At 56.8% G+C, this 15,028-nt stretch overlaps 1 protein-coding gene across 1 annotated transcript in view; it reads right to left on the reverse strand.

The window, feature by feature from the left end:
- Positions 1 to 523: 523 nt before the first annotated feature.
- Positions 524 to 15,028, reverse strand: part of GALNT2 (polypeptide N-acetylgalactosaminyltransferase 2) — a 179,112-nt gene continuing 164,607 nt past the window's right edge. Inside the window, exons 13-16 of the mRNA XM_082718864.1 lie at positions 14,865 to 14,948; positions 12,739 to 12,865; positions 6,831 to 6,950; positions 524 to 3,164 (exon numbers count right to left, since the gene is read on the reverse strand). Coding sequence (XP_082574990.1) covers positions 3,009 to 3,164; positions 6,831 to 6,950; positions 12,739 to 12,865; positions 14,865 to 14,948 — 487 coding nt within the window. The 3' untranslated portion in view covers positions 524 to 3,008. The remainder of the gene's footprint in view (positions 3,165 to 6,830; positions 6,951 to 12,738; positions 12,866 to 14,864; positions 14,949 to 15,028) is intronic.

A 15,028-nucleotide genomic window follows, 5' to 3' on the forward strand; every position in this document is an offset into this window, starting at 1 on the left:
GCAGCCTCTGGGGCCAGCTGTGGAAGGCAGGCTGTCGCACTGTCATACAGGATACTGTGAGCAGACGCGGGAACGCATTCCAGGGCTTGGCTCCGTGCCTGGCACATCACGAATACTCCACAGACAGAAACGGTACTACAAGTAAGAATAAACACCACGAGGGCCCAGCAGTAAACAGCGAATGTTTTTTAAAAGTGTGATAAGAAATGGTCATGGAGGGGCACTTGCGTGGCTCGGTTGGTCAAGCGTCTGCCTTTAGCTCAGGTCGTGATCCCAGGGTTCTGGGATCGAGCCGCATATCGGGCTCCCTGCTCAGTGGGAAGCCTGCCCCTTCTTGTGTGCCAGTCCTCTCTCTCTCTGTCAAAAAAAAAACAAACCCCCCAAAACCCAAAATCTTAAAAAAAATGGTCATGGAGTGGGGGGCCCCAGAGAAGACAGACCGTCTCCCCACACCCCCAGATGCTAGTCACCCTCCCTCCCCCGGTAACGCACCAAGAATGACTGCAGCCATTGCCAGAGAGTGTTATCTATAAAGTATCTTCTCTTTATTTAAGTTAAACAATTTTCAAGGATGGTTTCCATCTATAAAATGGACAAAGTACAAGCTCTGTACAGCAGTTCTTTTTTAAAAATCAACTGGAAAAAAAATTACCAAACTATATTTTGAATTTGCAAAACATACTCACAGAGACCATCATTTTAGCTTTAATGAAGACGTAAGAAAGACCACCACAGAGAGGACAACTAGCTTCGCCACACTTTGCTCAAAGGGCTCTTAGGAGAGAGAATCTGTACTTGTAAAAACCGGAGTGCGAGGGTGGGATCGTTCCGTTGACTAAGAAATACGCAACCACAGGAAGTCACTTTGGCACACTGTTGTCTTGTAAACATAGCTCACCTCCAGGAAACCCGCCCAGCTGCACCTCTGCTCACAAGGCCCACGAGGTCCCAGGCTGCTGCACCCACTCACTCCCCTGCACCCCTAGCTCAGGGTCGAGGAGCGACCCCAGGAGCCAGGTGGGCCCGTCCTGATGGTACAGGCACCATGAGGGTTCTGGGTGGGGTGGGGGTGTGCGAGGAAAGGACGCGTCAAGGACCTGACTCGAATTTGTTGCACATCAAAGCCAAATGTGTTTGCTGGCCATGGGGTATATTTCTGGTGAACATGGGCAGTGGCTCACAGGGGACAGGGTCTGAGAGGAGGACCCAGGTGCCCGGGCTGAGACTGCCTCCTGCCCCACCTGCACTCAACTGCCTTGCACAGGTACCCAGCCCTCTCTCCGAGGCCTCCCCGTAGTCAAGACCGGTCTCTGAGACAGGGTGTGCAGCGGTAACCCAGCCACGGCCTCCCTGTCCACTGAGCGTATGTCTGCCTACTGGGCAGAGGCCAAAAGGAAGGCAGGACAGTCCCCCAGCCACACCTCCACGCCTGATCCCGGTGACCCATAGCAAACACACATGGGCCTTTTTCAATGAAGGAAGAAAAAACAGTAGCACTCCCTTTTGGAAACAGGAAAGAGGCAGGGAAGAGAGTGGCACTTTGCAGACTATCAGCCCAGCAGAATCTTCTGGGCCATTTCTCACTCTGTGACCTCCTGGGCCCTCCCCTCGGGGCCCAAGGAGGTACATTTCTGACACACTTCCCACCACGCGGGGTGGCTAGCCTCTCTGAGACTGGGCGCACATGTGGAAGGGGAGAAGGAGGGAGGGCGGGGCCCCTCCGTGGGAGGCCTGGACTGCCCTGTCACCGTGGGGCCACCGCAAAGGCAAGGGGGGTTGCTGTAGGGACATTCCTGGGCATCTCTTCCTGTCATGACTTTTAGTTCCTAACAGGCTTGTGATTTATACTGACATCTGCTTCCTAACACACAAGCCTCCTGCTCTGTTCCCAGAATCCTCCATGACCAAAAGCAGGCCCCTGGGCCAGGGAGGGACCCCGTGAGCAGGCCAGATTCCAGAGCCCAGGGACCAGCTCCTGGGACACACACAGTTCGCCCCATGACAGCCCAGGACAGCTTCCTATGGTCGCCTACTGGGAGCTGGGAGCCTGGGTTTGGTTTTGTTTTTTTGTTTTTTCCTAAGAGAAAAAAAAAATTAAAAAGACCCAAAGTAATGTTTGTCAAAAAAAAATAACCCATCCTGGTTTCCAGATACCAAGGGCACAGAAAGTAGGTTCCAATACCGAGCAGTGGCTTGTAAGCTGAGCCAGTGGAGGGGCCCCCAGCACCCCAGCCTCCTGGGGCCCAGTGGCAGGGAAGCCCCCCGTGGACCCTGTAGCACCTGCTCACTGGTGGGGCTCCAGGGTGGGGGAGGCGCTGGAGGCCACCTTCTCCCCGCCCCAAAGGGTCCCGTCCCTCTTCCTTACGGCTGTGAACTAACTGCTTTGTGGGGAATTTACAAGATGAGGACGACCTACAGAAACCATAGGGAACTGACCGTACATTCTTTCTGTTATATATATTTATACTTACTGTCCCACCGTAGAAAGTTCCTATTCAAATAGAGCAAGTACATCATGTGGAAGAGGGGGGTCTGTGCTGGGAAGACAGCGGGAACAGAGAAGTGGGGACAGGGACGTATGACGTAATCCTGCAAAATGACTCGGGTCACCGTTGCAGAAACCAGACATGATTTCGATGGGATCAAAAATGGAGATTTCCAGAGTGTTCCTCACGGTGACACAGCAGCGATGCCCCTTCTGCTCTCCCTGTGCCGCGCTGGGGCCCGCGCCTCGGCCGTCCCTGGGGGGTCGCTGTGGGCAGGGGGAGGGGGCGGCCTCCGAAAGGGGGCCCAGCTGCCTCCCATGGGACGAGGAGAGCGGGTCTTTCCCAGCCTCTTCGGCGTCCACCCAGGCCCCGTGCCTCGCACACGTTCTCCGACGTTCCGACCATGATGGAATACTGAGGTATATAGTTTCGCAGAAAGTTCAAGAAACATAATCGAAAACAGGATCTCCAAACTCAGCCGGCCGGTGTGGGGGCCCGGTGGGGGCCGCCTGGCGGGCTCTCCTACTGCTGCAGGTTGAGCGTGAACTTCCACTGCTGAGACAGGGCGGGGCCGCACACCTCCACGCTCAGGCCCCCGCTCTTGGCCGCGCGGCTGTCCAGGCACAGGTTGCTGCCCACGTGCCGCAGCTTGGAGTTGCCCTCGATCTGCTCCCATTTCTGCAGGAGACAGGAGAGGGCCTTACGGTCATAGCGCACACAAGACGGAAGGGGACAGACCCATGGGCAGGGTCTCCTAACTATATGAAGAGCAAAAACGCCAAGCCTTTTTTTCTTTTTTGGTGGTGGGGGGCGGATCTTGGATCACAACAGAGGAGTTAGCCACTGCGCCAAGACCAAGCAGCCCCGGGGCCGGCTGAGCATCCAGGAAACAAACCTGTGCTCTCTGCCGGGCTCGCAACTCCAAACCTCCACTCTGCACCTGCCAGGGCCTGAGTGTCCTGCCCCACCCCTCATCCAAGCTCCAGCACTCTGGGCACCTGCCCATCCTCGGTCAGTAACCCGAGAACTGGAGCTAGAGTGCCTCCTGGGGAGATGTGCATTCATCCACAAGAAGGCCTCATCTGATGCTATTTTGCCTCCAGAGGAGCCCTAGGAAGCTGAGTCAGCTCAAAGAGGACCCCGATCCCGCCCCTGGCTCCTGGAAGGCAGCCCGGCTTGGAGGCTGTCACCTGGCAGCACTTTCACACTCCCACGTAGGGTCTCGGGCTCAATTAAACCAGGGGAACTGTGTCAGCCAGCCGAGAGGGAAAGAGATGCCTGAGTGGACAGAATTACCATGTTGAGGAACCCGTTTCTATACTGTCTGTTCTCTCTGCGAGTCTGTGAGCTCCTTGGTGGGTCTGAGAAACCTGTCTCAGCCACTCCGGGGCCCCCGGCACTCTGCACGGCAGGGACCGAGCAATATTTGCTGAGTTCCAAATGCAACTCCTGTGAATACAGGGCCTGACATCTCCTTATCCGAACGTGTACGGCCTCCCCACAACCAAGACCAACCCCAACAACCAACCCACCCTCAACTGACCAGCTAACCACACTCAGTCAGTCAACGAGTAAACCAACCAACTCACCAATTCACCAACTGATCTGCCAACCAAACAAGAAAGAAAACAAAGCCCACAGCCTTGCCTAAAGGAAGTCTAAGCCCCCCCCTGCTGTTTACCCCATGTAAAAGTCTATTTGTTCTTTAAACGAAAAAAAAAAAGATCACACTTTTTTCTCCCCAAAGATCTCCTTTCATTAATAGAGTCTGTGATTCTAATTAATTTTTTACACTGTGTGCACTCAAGCTCCTTTCCATAAGTATTTCTGCAAATCCTTTTGACACCACGGAATTGAATTCACCTCCTCTTGCCTCCCCTTCCCGATTCAGCAAATGCACACACAACACGAACACACACACGTGCCTGGAAACCAAACCGTCCAGCTGGCAAGAAGGTGCGGCTTTGAGATAAAATTAGCTGAGGGGCCTCCTCTCAGAGGGCAAGTGGATGGGGGCAAGGAGGCAGGGCAGGCAGAGAGGAACCCGGCACCCCGAGAACCGGCCTTCTGTGCGAGAACAGAATGCTGGGATGTTCTCACGGGGGCCCTGTGATACTCACTCAGGCCACCGCAAACCCAGAGCTTCTGCCAACAGTGAAATTCAGGGCAATCAGCTGAGCACAGGGAGGTCACGGCTGCCTGCCCGTCATCCCTCCTTTCTGGCTCCCTGGCTGTCAGTCAGTCCTCACTCGGGCTTCTGCCGTTGTCACGTAAAGTGTGTCTGTGGTGCAGACAGCCCTGTGCTGCTCTGAGTGGGCAGAAATCAGGCTTGACAAAGAATATGGAATGAATGGAATCTGATTCTCTTCTCTGGAGCGGCTCTGCCTGTCAGGTGTCAAAGCCTCAGCTAAATGGAAGGTCTTTAAAAAAAATAATCCAACTCCAGCTCTGTCTCTAATCAGGGGTTGGATTTCTGGGCCCTCAAGGCTCTGCTGGAACAGGACCACAGGGCTCCACACCTGGTGAGGTCTCGGGGTCAGAGGAGCTGCCTGCAGGACACTCCCTTCCCCTGGTGGGAACCTCTCCGTGGCACCCTATGCTTCCCAAGGACCGGGATCGCACCAGGAACACCTGTCCGCTCTGGAAATAAGGTGAGCTCCTACTGAATGAACTCCTCTAGGGGTTCAAGCGTCCATCAGAAGCCAGGCTGGAGTTCCACAGAGCCGGGGACAGACCCCACAACCAGGCCAGGGATGGACAGATGCAAGTACTTCCCTGAAGCCAGGGACCTGGTCGCAGCCTGCGTCCTCCCAGGTGACATCGGAGAGATACTGACTCCGTGGGTCCAACCTCTCCTTTGGTAAAATGTTTCGGACAAGAAGCCCACTCAGGCTCCGGGCTGTGGTTGGCTCTGTGCCTCCATTTCTCTACATCTATGTATTCCATAAAAAGGGACCATACAGAGACAAGCCAGTGCTCCCCACGGTGGCATGTCGGAAGGTATAAATCCACAGACACTCGGGAAAGAGAGAGTGTGTGTATGTGTATGAGGTCTCACCCACTTGAACTTCCTCGTTTAGCATTTTTGCAAATTTAAAAAGCAGAAAATTTAATGAATAAATAAGAACAGGCAATTTTTCTTTGAAATACCCGGTAGAGTGGAAAGAACGAGAACGTCACCAGAAATAAGCAACAGCCGACTGGTGGCTGACGAGAGAGGTGTGTCGCTAGGTCTTTACTTCAGGGCCGTGGGTTCATCAGTACAGGGAGTGAATCAGAATGAAAACACCTCCCTTCGGTGACGCGGTGATGAAGCTTGCTTTCTCTTCTAGTACTTATCTGTGGGTCAGTGCTGTGCTAACTTCTCAGCGGGTTCTGCGTCTGGGCCGAGGTCCCCACCTGCCGTAGTCCCTCCCACCCCCCAAGGCCGCACACCTGCGTGGCCCCCTGTGCTTCTGCTTCTGTGGAGAAGCCACGAGCCGGCAGGGCCTCCCTCCTCCTGGGCCTGAGGTCTGCGCCTCCACTCGCCAGGGATGTGAGGAGGCAGAACGCGGTGGGCTTCCCATGGTCATGGCCAGCACTCAGACCAGCACACGCATTGCCACCCGCCTCTCTCCCGTGTTTGCCAGCACCACCAGACACACACTCTCAGGACACGCACGTACGAGGGGCTGCTACAAAGAAGGACTGGAGAAGGGACCAGCGGCTCCGCTTACCTGCACAACGGGGAGGAGGAACTGACCTGGAGGTGCTGAGGCCCCTACCTAATGAAGGTGCTTCCAGACCCTCGTAGGAGCCGAACTCACAAATGTGGCCCCTTCCCCTCAGTTTCGCTGGAGGGTGAGGCACAGACAGAAGCAGATCAATCAAGAAGCTGTGGAAGGGGGCGGCCAGCTGGACCTCCGACTCTTTGATTTCGGCTTGGGTCATGATCTTGGGGTACCGGGATCGAGCCCCGTGTCGGGCTGCACGCTGGGCAGGGAGTCTGCTTGCCAGTCTCCGTCTGCCTCTGCCCCTCCCCCTGCTCTCTTTCTCTCTCTAAAAAAAGTGAATGAATCTTTGGAGAAAATAAGTTATGGAGAGACATACCCCGGGATGAGGGCACTCACGGAGCTGCCCACGACCATGCACATCCCGCACGCAGCGTGAGCACCCCGACCCCACGTTTGCCCAGCACGGGGCTCATGGATACCTGCCACCGGCCAGGAGCTCCCTAGCTTGGTGGTAGACGGCGGCCGACCGGAGCCGAAGTCCAACAGGGCAGCCCGATGGGACAAAGGAGCAGGTGGTCGAGGCCACAGGGGGCACGCGGGAAGGCTGGGCTGAGGGGCAGGGGCGCCCTACCTGTCTGGTGTCGTTCTCTCGGCAGCCCTGCAGCTTTACAACAGAGCCCGGCGCCCGGTCCACCACCGTCAGGCACAAGTCCATGTGTTTCACTGACTTCTCCTTCGTCAAGGCCCATTCCTGGAACACAGCACAGGGGGTCAGGGCCGCACCACGCACAGGGTGGAGTGACGGGGCTCGAGAGGGACAGGGTCCTACCGCCGAGCAGAGATCCCGAGCCCCCCTAGCCGCCTCAGGGCCGACACGTGACTTCTTGCTGAAGGGCAGGTCTCCACCTGGACGTGCCAGGGCTGGGGGGTGGGAGTGGGGGGCCGCCCAGGGCAGCGCCAAGTTCACCGACTGACGTGGCAAAAGCGCTTGGAGAACACGAGTAACTAAGATAAACAGTATGAACGGTTTCAGCCCGGAGCTCGTGTCTGAGCGCCACACCCAGGGCTCTACCATGGACTGGGAGCTGGGAACACGGCGGCCCACGTGTGGATCCCCCAAGGCGGACGGGTCAGGGTGGACGTTCCCGCCTGCATCATTTTGGAAAGACTCTGCCCCCCTGCAGTGTGGCTTGGAAACAGCCTTTACGAATGTGGATTGTAATGTGTGAAGATGGAAATTACACATGGAGCGTGTAGCGAAATACGCAGCATGCGGCCTCACTGCGCAGTGAGCTGGTTTGCTGACACTCCCTAAGGCCTGAGCTCCCTAGGGACGGATCTGGGTATTTACACACACATACCTCGTGCCAACACCAGGCGCCCACACTACGCCCCATGAGAAACTGTTATTACCCCATCTCAGAGATGGAAAACTGAGCCAGAGAGTGCTAAAATAACTTGCTTATGATTTTTACAACACACACACACACACACACACACACTAAGGGCTGAGAGCACGACCACTTATAGGACACTCTAAAAGGACAGGACGGGGGAACATGGAGAAGATGGGTGAGGAAGCACGAGGCCCCAGGCAGAAGGTTCTCGGAGGGGCCACGGGTGGGACAGGAGGAGACAGCTTCCAACCTCCACTCTAGGACCCGACCCTTTCAAATGGGTCAATTCCCAAGTGAGCCTTCAGGAACCAGAAGCAGCCAGGCAACTTCCAACCCAGAGTTCCACCGGGACACACTCCCTACCAGCGTATGTCTTTCTGCTCTCTGCCCAGGAAAGCTGCTACGACTCAGCCATCCTTCCTGTGACGGTCCATGGTGTCCCGAGATGCCTCAGGTGCCCTCCCAGGGCCCGACCCACGGCCGTGAACAGTCAGGCAAGGCCCCGACCTCCCGGGGCTGGCTCTCCAGTGGGGAGAATGGCTCACCCACGGATAATGTACACGGATAATTAAATGCAACAGAGAAATTATTTTTCTTTCTTTTTTCTGTTCTCAGGGGACAGAGGTAAGGGAGGGAATAAATTACCTTTTAAGAAGCCTCACTGTTCAGTGCCCCAGTCACCTTGGAACAGATGATCTGCCTGAGACAGGCCGCAAGTCTGGGCTCCGGAGAAGCCCCCTGGGCTGTTGGGGCTTCCTCCTCTCCTAGCAGGGAGGCAGACTGGGACCGGGCTGCCTCCTTTTCTTTGGCTTCACTGTTCTCACCTTTTAATGACTGTTTCCCAAAGTGTGCTCCTGGAGGGATTCTGTGAGAAGTCTGTTTCAGGTCAAGTAAGTTTGGGGAACAGTGAGTTTGGGCCACGTGTCTTTCTGTGAAGTCACACATAGGCTCTCCGAGGCCCTGGAAGGCTGAGCATGGAAGAACCTGCTCTCACTGTTTTCCTCAGCCTCTCTCAGACTGGAGAGCATGAAGCCCTGTCGCATCTGTCCCCATCGGTCCCTGGAAGTGAGCTCTGCAGAGCATTCTCTGGGAAGGGCCCCACGCCGCCCTTGAGGGTTGATTCCAACTTACCGTCAGGCTGTTCCCCCAACAGCCAGTGCCTCTGAGGTCCCAACGGGCACTCAAGAGTCACCTGTATCCCAGGGTGGCATTCGATGCCCCCCAGGAAGAAGCACGCGCACCCCACCTTTCAGTCACTGAGATACGTATCGTGCCTCCAGCGCAGCTCGCGTGAAGTACCGGCACGAACCCGCCCCCACTCGTGGGTAAGCTTCTAGATGCTTCTTGGAAGCAGGTGTCTAAAAGACACTGGAAGGGTTGCAGATACTCAGGGAAAGCTCACGTACAAATGTTTCTACAACCTCCTTGCTATTGTGTGTTTAATTATTTTACAGCAGACTTTACACTGAATTCCAGGAAAACTAATTCAGCTGTGCAAACAACAGAGCTGGCTGCCACTTTGTTCTTCTGTTGCATTTCAATGATCTGAATTTGTAAAATAAAGTTCATAAATATTTAAGAATTGCTTTTTTGAGCTGCCACTCTTAAAAAAGCACGGCCATTAATTTCCCCGTTTCCTGGGTGTCTGCTGAGGCTCCGCCAGAAACCAGATAAGAAGGACGGTGTCTACAGTTAGGAAACGCCACTTACCCTCTCATTTCTCACCCAGGCGGCACAGCACTCAAACAACATTGCTTTCCATCAGTACGGACGGGCCTCCTCATGGGAGGGTCACGCGTCGGCACACCCGCGAGCAGCACGCCTGAGCCCGGGCCTCCTGCTGCCTCGGATCCTCGCTGCCCGATGTGGTGGCCACCACCCACCTTGGCTGAACCAAAGGGCTGAACACCTGACCTCCTCTGTCACACCGGCTGCATTCTGAGTGCTCTGCGGCCACACGCGGTCCGTGAGAACCTCACCGGGTGTTGCAGATGGAGGACATTCTCAGCAGACCGGGCAAGGCTGCTGGGGCTGGTCTAGGCTGCTCTCTAGGCCACAGGCTGGTCCACGGAGGAACGTGGGCCCCCAGGGTGTGGGAGAAACCCGTCGCCCACTGGTGTGGCCTCCTCCGCTAGAAAACCCTCATGGTGCAGTGGCTCGTTCAGAATCACCTGCCTGGGGAGATTTCACAAACCCCAATGCTCTGGGACTTCAGGCCGATAAAATCAGGCTCTCTGGACGGGGGACCTGACATCAGAATTTCTGGAAAGCTCTCGGGGTGATTCCAGCACAAACCCACAGGAAGCAGGCTGAGATGGTAGAAACCTGCTCCCTGGACAGGCAAGACTGGGTGCTCCCGTCCAGGGTCCCCGAGCGCCCCGCAGCTGGCCCAGCGAGGACTCCGCAGACATCTGCTGTGGGGAGGGAAAGCTCCTCCGGCCCAGTGCGAGAACAGCCAGGGTCTCACAAGGGCAAAAGGCAAAAAAAGAGGGAACGGAATGCTCTGCACAGGCCATACTGTTTGCTCTCCCTGGCAGCCCCAGGCACAGCACTGGGACAGCCCAAGTCTGGGCGTGGCCATGGCCCAGCACCGTCAGCCCCGCACACAGCCGGGAGCTCCGGGTGGCCTCCTGCACCATCCCAATCTCCTCCTCCCCCACACACGGCACCCTGAGGGCAGCTCATCATCAATCAACTCCTGTGCCTACGAACAAGGGGACTATAACCAGGACAGCTGTGAGAAAAAAAGGGGGAGCTATGCAAAACCGCGCAGGGGACGGGCCTGAGGGAGCCATGTGCCCGGCAGGCCAGGCTGATCGGCCTCCCCATGGGCTTGCAGAGCGGGGCTCGTGGGCTCAGAGACCAGCCTGGAGGCAGGATCTGGGGATCCAGAGCCACGGCCACCAGTCATCACAGGTGGGGGCGACCACGCAGACCACGGAAGCTTTTGTGACCAGCCACGGGGTAAAAGGTACCATCCATCCCTGAGGCCGTGCAACATGGGCAAGAGCCACACACGGCACCCAGGACCGAAGCTGGTGCCTGGGGAGGGCAGGGTGGGGGCAGCGGGAAATCCCTATCGGCCACCGTACATACCTTCCAAATGCATGGAGTCAGCACTGGTCAGAGCTGCTGTAAGGGAGGACCCTGTAATGGTCACTGAATCATCAGAACGTTGCACACGTGACCAAGGGGAAACCCCGGTGACTAACCGGGGGCAGGGTGAGGCCAGCCTGGGACAGGAACAAGTCCAACAATGGAGACGGCAGGTAATGTGGGGCTGCGCCGCCTCTGAATCCTGACCCACAGACCGGAGCATTAGCCAAATTCTGAATTTTGGCCACGAGGACCAGAAGCGCCCCGGGGCTTAGCAGGCCCAGGAGCACGACCCTGCTTCTGGAGACTCATTGGATCCACTGTGTTCCAGGCCGTCCAAAGCTTCCCTTTTTGGAAGGCAGCACTTCAGTATTTTCATTCCGGCTTGGCCAGAGACAGATAAAACCCCACGTCTCCCGGCGCCCTCAGCCTCCGCCTCACACCAAAGCCCCAGTCCTCCTTGCGCTGCGTCCCTGCATGGCTTCCTGCAGGCAGACCTGCGCCATGTGCCACTGCCGTGCGTATCGGTGGGACCCCAAGCCACGTGGTCCCCAGCAGAAAGTGGAACCACGGTGTTTCAATTTTAGTATATGCGCTGCCGAAGTGAGCACCCATGGTGAGTTTCAGACGGAAGGCCTGACAAGGACACGCAGAGACACTCTTGGCAGGCACGGCGTCCTCTGTCCCTCCTATCCCCACCCAACAAACCTGGCCTGACTGGAGTCTTCTCTCCTACTCTACTTCTTTCCTACTTAGACCTTTTCCTTCTGGCCGACTCCTAACACCTCCTAACATTTTGAAATACTCAAAATCCACAAACCAGGCTGCACCCCAAACCAGGCTGCACCCCGAGGCTGGTTGGGAGCTCACTCCAAGCTCACAGCCTGTCCCCGGGGAGCACTTGTGGGACCAAGAGGCCAGGCTCTGAGGACAGAGGTGAGACCCTGGGAGCCCGGGAGTGGCATGTCTGCGCTGGGCCAGCCCTGGCCGCCGCCTGAAGCCGCCTCCACCTCCCTTGTCTAACTGAGGATGTCCAGACCGGTCCAAACAACTGTTAAGATGACATCACCAAGTGAAGAGAGGGGATGAAACATCTGGGGGTCGCAGTCCACCCAGATACTCCCTGGGGGGATTAGGAACAACCAACTTTATGTAAAAGCAGGTGCCCTCTCTTAAAGAGGGTTCTATTTAAAGGAGGTTTTGTGATCAGTAAATCTGGGAAACACTTAGTTAATCCCCCATCCCCCAATGGCCCCATTTAAACTGTAGGTCCTCAGAGAGCTTGGCACATTCTCAAGGAAATAAGAATACCTAGCATGACCCAGACTCTTCTGGGTGCAAAGCCCACATTTTACCAAATACCTATCTTTTTTTAAGGGAAAACTGCTATTCTAGAACATTGTCTTCTGGAACATATAGGCCATGTTAGGCCCAACAGGCCTTTACTTCTCTGTTTTATTTTCAGTGAGGACAGAAGGTGTGGGGCTTTATGCATCCAGGACAAGCTGTGTGTGTGTGTCAGACTGAAGCTAGTAATTGTTAATATTCTCTACCTAAGCCTGTGTTATCTAACAGGCAGGGGCCGATAATGACTCTGGCAGCAGCTGCAGGGTCCGTGCCTATTAAAACTGGGGCCCGAGCAGGTGTTTATGAGCTAGTTGGAGACCAGACACAGATGGGGACACAGAACAGGTGCTCTGGGCACAAGCACATGCCACAGGGATGACAGAGGTGGTGGCAAGATGAGGAGGAAGAGGAGGAAGGCCACCAGCCCTGCAGGCCTGCCTTGATGAGAGATGCCGGATGTCGGTGGTGACCGCAGTGTCCCTTGCTGTGGTGCAGAGGCCGGCCCGAGCCGATGGCAGGCTCCACGCATCGCTCAAGATCTGGCACATCCCACCCCGAGCCTGGGACTGCCTGCGTGTGGGTGACCAGCCGGGGCCGCAGGCTACCTCAGACACCATGGGTCACAGGAGAAGCAGCAGCAGGGACTTGCAAGCTTGGGGCCTGCCCCTGCAGGGGCTGCAGCCCACCCCCCACACATACCTGGTTCCCCCCTGCATTATGACACTCGTAGACTCCAACGACACCATCTGCAAAATGTCCTAAAGTGTCCAGGCAGTTGGTTCCCTGCTGCAAGGCCCCAAAAGCTATATCCTGGTGGTCAGGGACCCTGGAAAGCAAGAGGAGAACCATCTGCTTAATTCCACAGGTCCCCCAACTCCCACCGTGCACCCCCTTACTCGGCGAGTCCGTCTCCGGCAGCAGGAACCCTGAGAGGAGAGGGACCCCTCCCACAGGCGGGCTGTGTCAGCAGGGCAGCATTTCTCGAATGCCCTGGATTTCTAACCCGGAGTGAAGACTGCAAGCTGGAGAAGCATTCTTTCCGTACCAGGAAAACGTTTCTGGAAAGGAAAAGCTCCTCCACTCCTCACTGTCAGCCTGTTGGAAATTCTTCAGAAAAGTAATTCATGAGGTAAGACCCCACGGCCCTGGGCTTTCCGGCAGACTTGGGATCTGACCTTTTCCTGGCAGAGGGGAGAACCCGTGTGGCTGTGTCCGGCAGCCAGCCACCGACAGAACTGGCACGTGTGGGCGGGGCCACATGCCTCAGGATTCCACCCGGGGCTGTGCTCGGCCTGGGCCCCACACCTGCTGTGACATCTCTCGCTGTCCTCCCAAACCGCGGACCCTACTGCACAGCAACTGTGAAGCAGATCTGTTCCAAGTATCACGGAACATGTTTTACTGCAAGCACGTGGAGCCCAGGGCCCAGGGCACGGGGTTGGGGGGCGCCCAGTGAGCAGCAGTGTGCACTACAAACACACATGAATGTCAGGTCGGTGTCTCCCCTGCCGGGCACGGATGGGGGTGTCAGCGTCCCCGGCCAGTGTGGGACTCAGTGTTCTAGACAAGTGGCACAGGCCCCCAGCACCCCACAGCAGCGGTATGCGAAGCTGCACTCACTCTGGCTGGTAGCACTACCCACCACATCACAGATGACCATGACGGCAAAAGCACAGTAGTCCCCATGACGGGGCTGCAGGCCATAGTGGGAAGCGCCGCGCGGGCTGGGCGAGAGACAATGAGCAGCGGCTGCCCGCGGGTGACCAAGTCTGCTCTCGGGCCTCAGAGCAAGCCGCCTGTCACAGACGGGGCCCAAGGGAGGAGGAGGCCTGCTGTCCCCACTGCTGGGGGACAGCTGGATGGCTGTGAAGAGCAGCTGGGAGGCACAGCTGCGTTAGGGAACGCTCAAACAAACCTTGGGGACAAAGAGCTCTGAAGGAGCCGTTAGCCTGAAGGATAATGGTGGTGACTCCAGCTGCCCCTGCGTGGGAGCCACGCCCTCGCTGGGAAAGGAGGAATGTGCCACGTTAAAGCAAAACCCGTCTGGCAATCCCTTTACGAGGATGACGTTCGGATGGGTCCTGAAACCCGCAGACCTGCAGGCCTCTGAGGAGGGTCTCAAGGGCTCCCCAAGGGAGCGGAGCGGCCATTAGCCCAAGAGGAAGCAGCGGGTGTAGACAGAAGCCGCAGAAGAGCACTTCTGCCACCAGGAAGTCTCCCGGAGGGAAGCGGGGCCCAGTGTTAGTGCCCGACGCAGCCTGGAGGCAGGGGTCTGGTCTCCAGGCTCTGCTGGGTACTGCCCTCTGTTCACAGGACCACAGGATGGGCACTGGCATCCGGGCAGCAGGAGCGAAGCGGGAGGGTGGTAGAGGGGCAGGGAGTGGATTCATTCTCTGCGTGTCAGCGCTGCGCGCGGCTCCAGCGCAGGGAGGCCAGGCAGAGGCACCTGCTGCACAGGGAGGGCCTGGAGCCGGGGCGGGCTGGGCACTGCCCCTTGGGCCACTTACAGAGAGGGTGAGACAACAGCCCTTGTCCTCTAGCCAATAGGGCGTGAGCTAAACGAGGTGCCACCTGGGACTGTTTCCGCCTCTGTGGAGAACAGGAAGGTCACCCAGCAGGAGGCCACCATTCGGGGAGCACTTCTCAGTAGCGATTAGGGACAGCTGCGGGGTGAGGACACACAGCTCTTGCTGGAAGCCCCAGCTCCCGGCCTCTCACCAGGGCCACAAGCTTAACTTGGTCACCTCTCAGGGCCTCCTGCCTCTGACATTCATGGCTCCTAAGCCCTCGCAGAGCAAGGCCCCGACCCCCCGCAGTTTACTTACCTTAGCTCCGGGTAGACGTTTTCCAGGTACCACTTGAAAGGCTTGCAGCTAAGTTTCTTCCTGAGCTCCAGTCGGCTCTGAATACTGGAAAAGAGGGAAACAAGATTCCTTCACCAATTTCGAGAACGGACAATCTCCTTACATCATATCTGGAAAGCTGCTGA

The sequence above is a fragment of the Mustela nivalis genome (assembly GCF_964662115.1).
Source record: "Mustela nivalis genome assembly, chromosome: 2".
NCBI classification, from domain to species: domain Eukaryota; kingdom Metazoa; phylum Chordata; class Mammalia; order Carnivora; family Mustelidae; genus Mustela; species Mustela nivalis.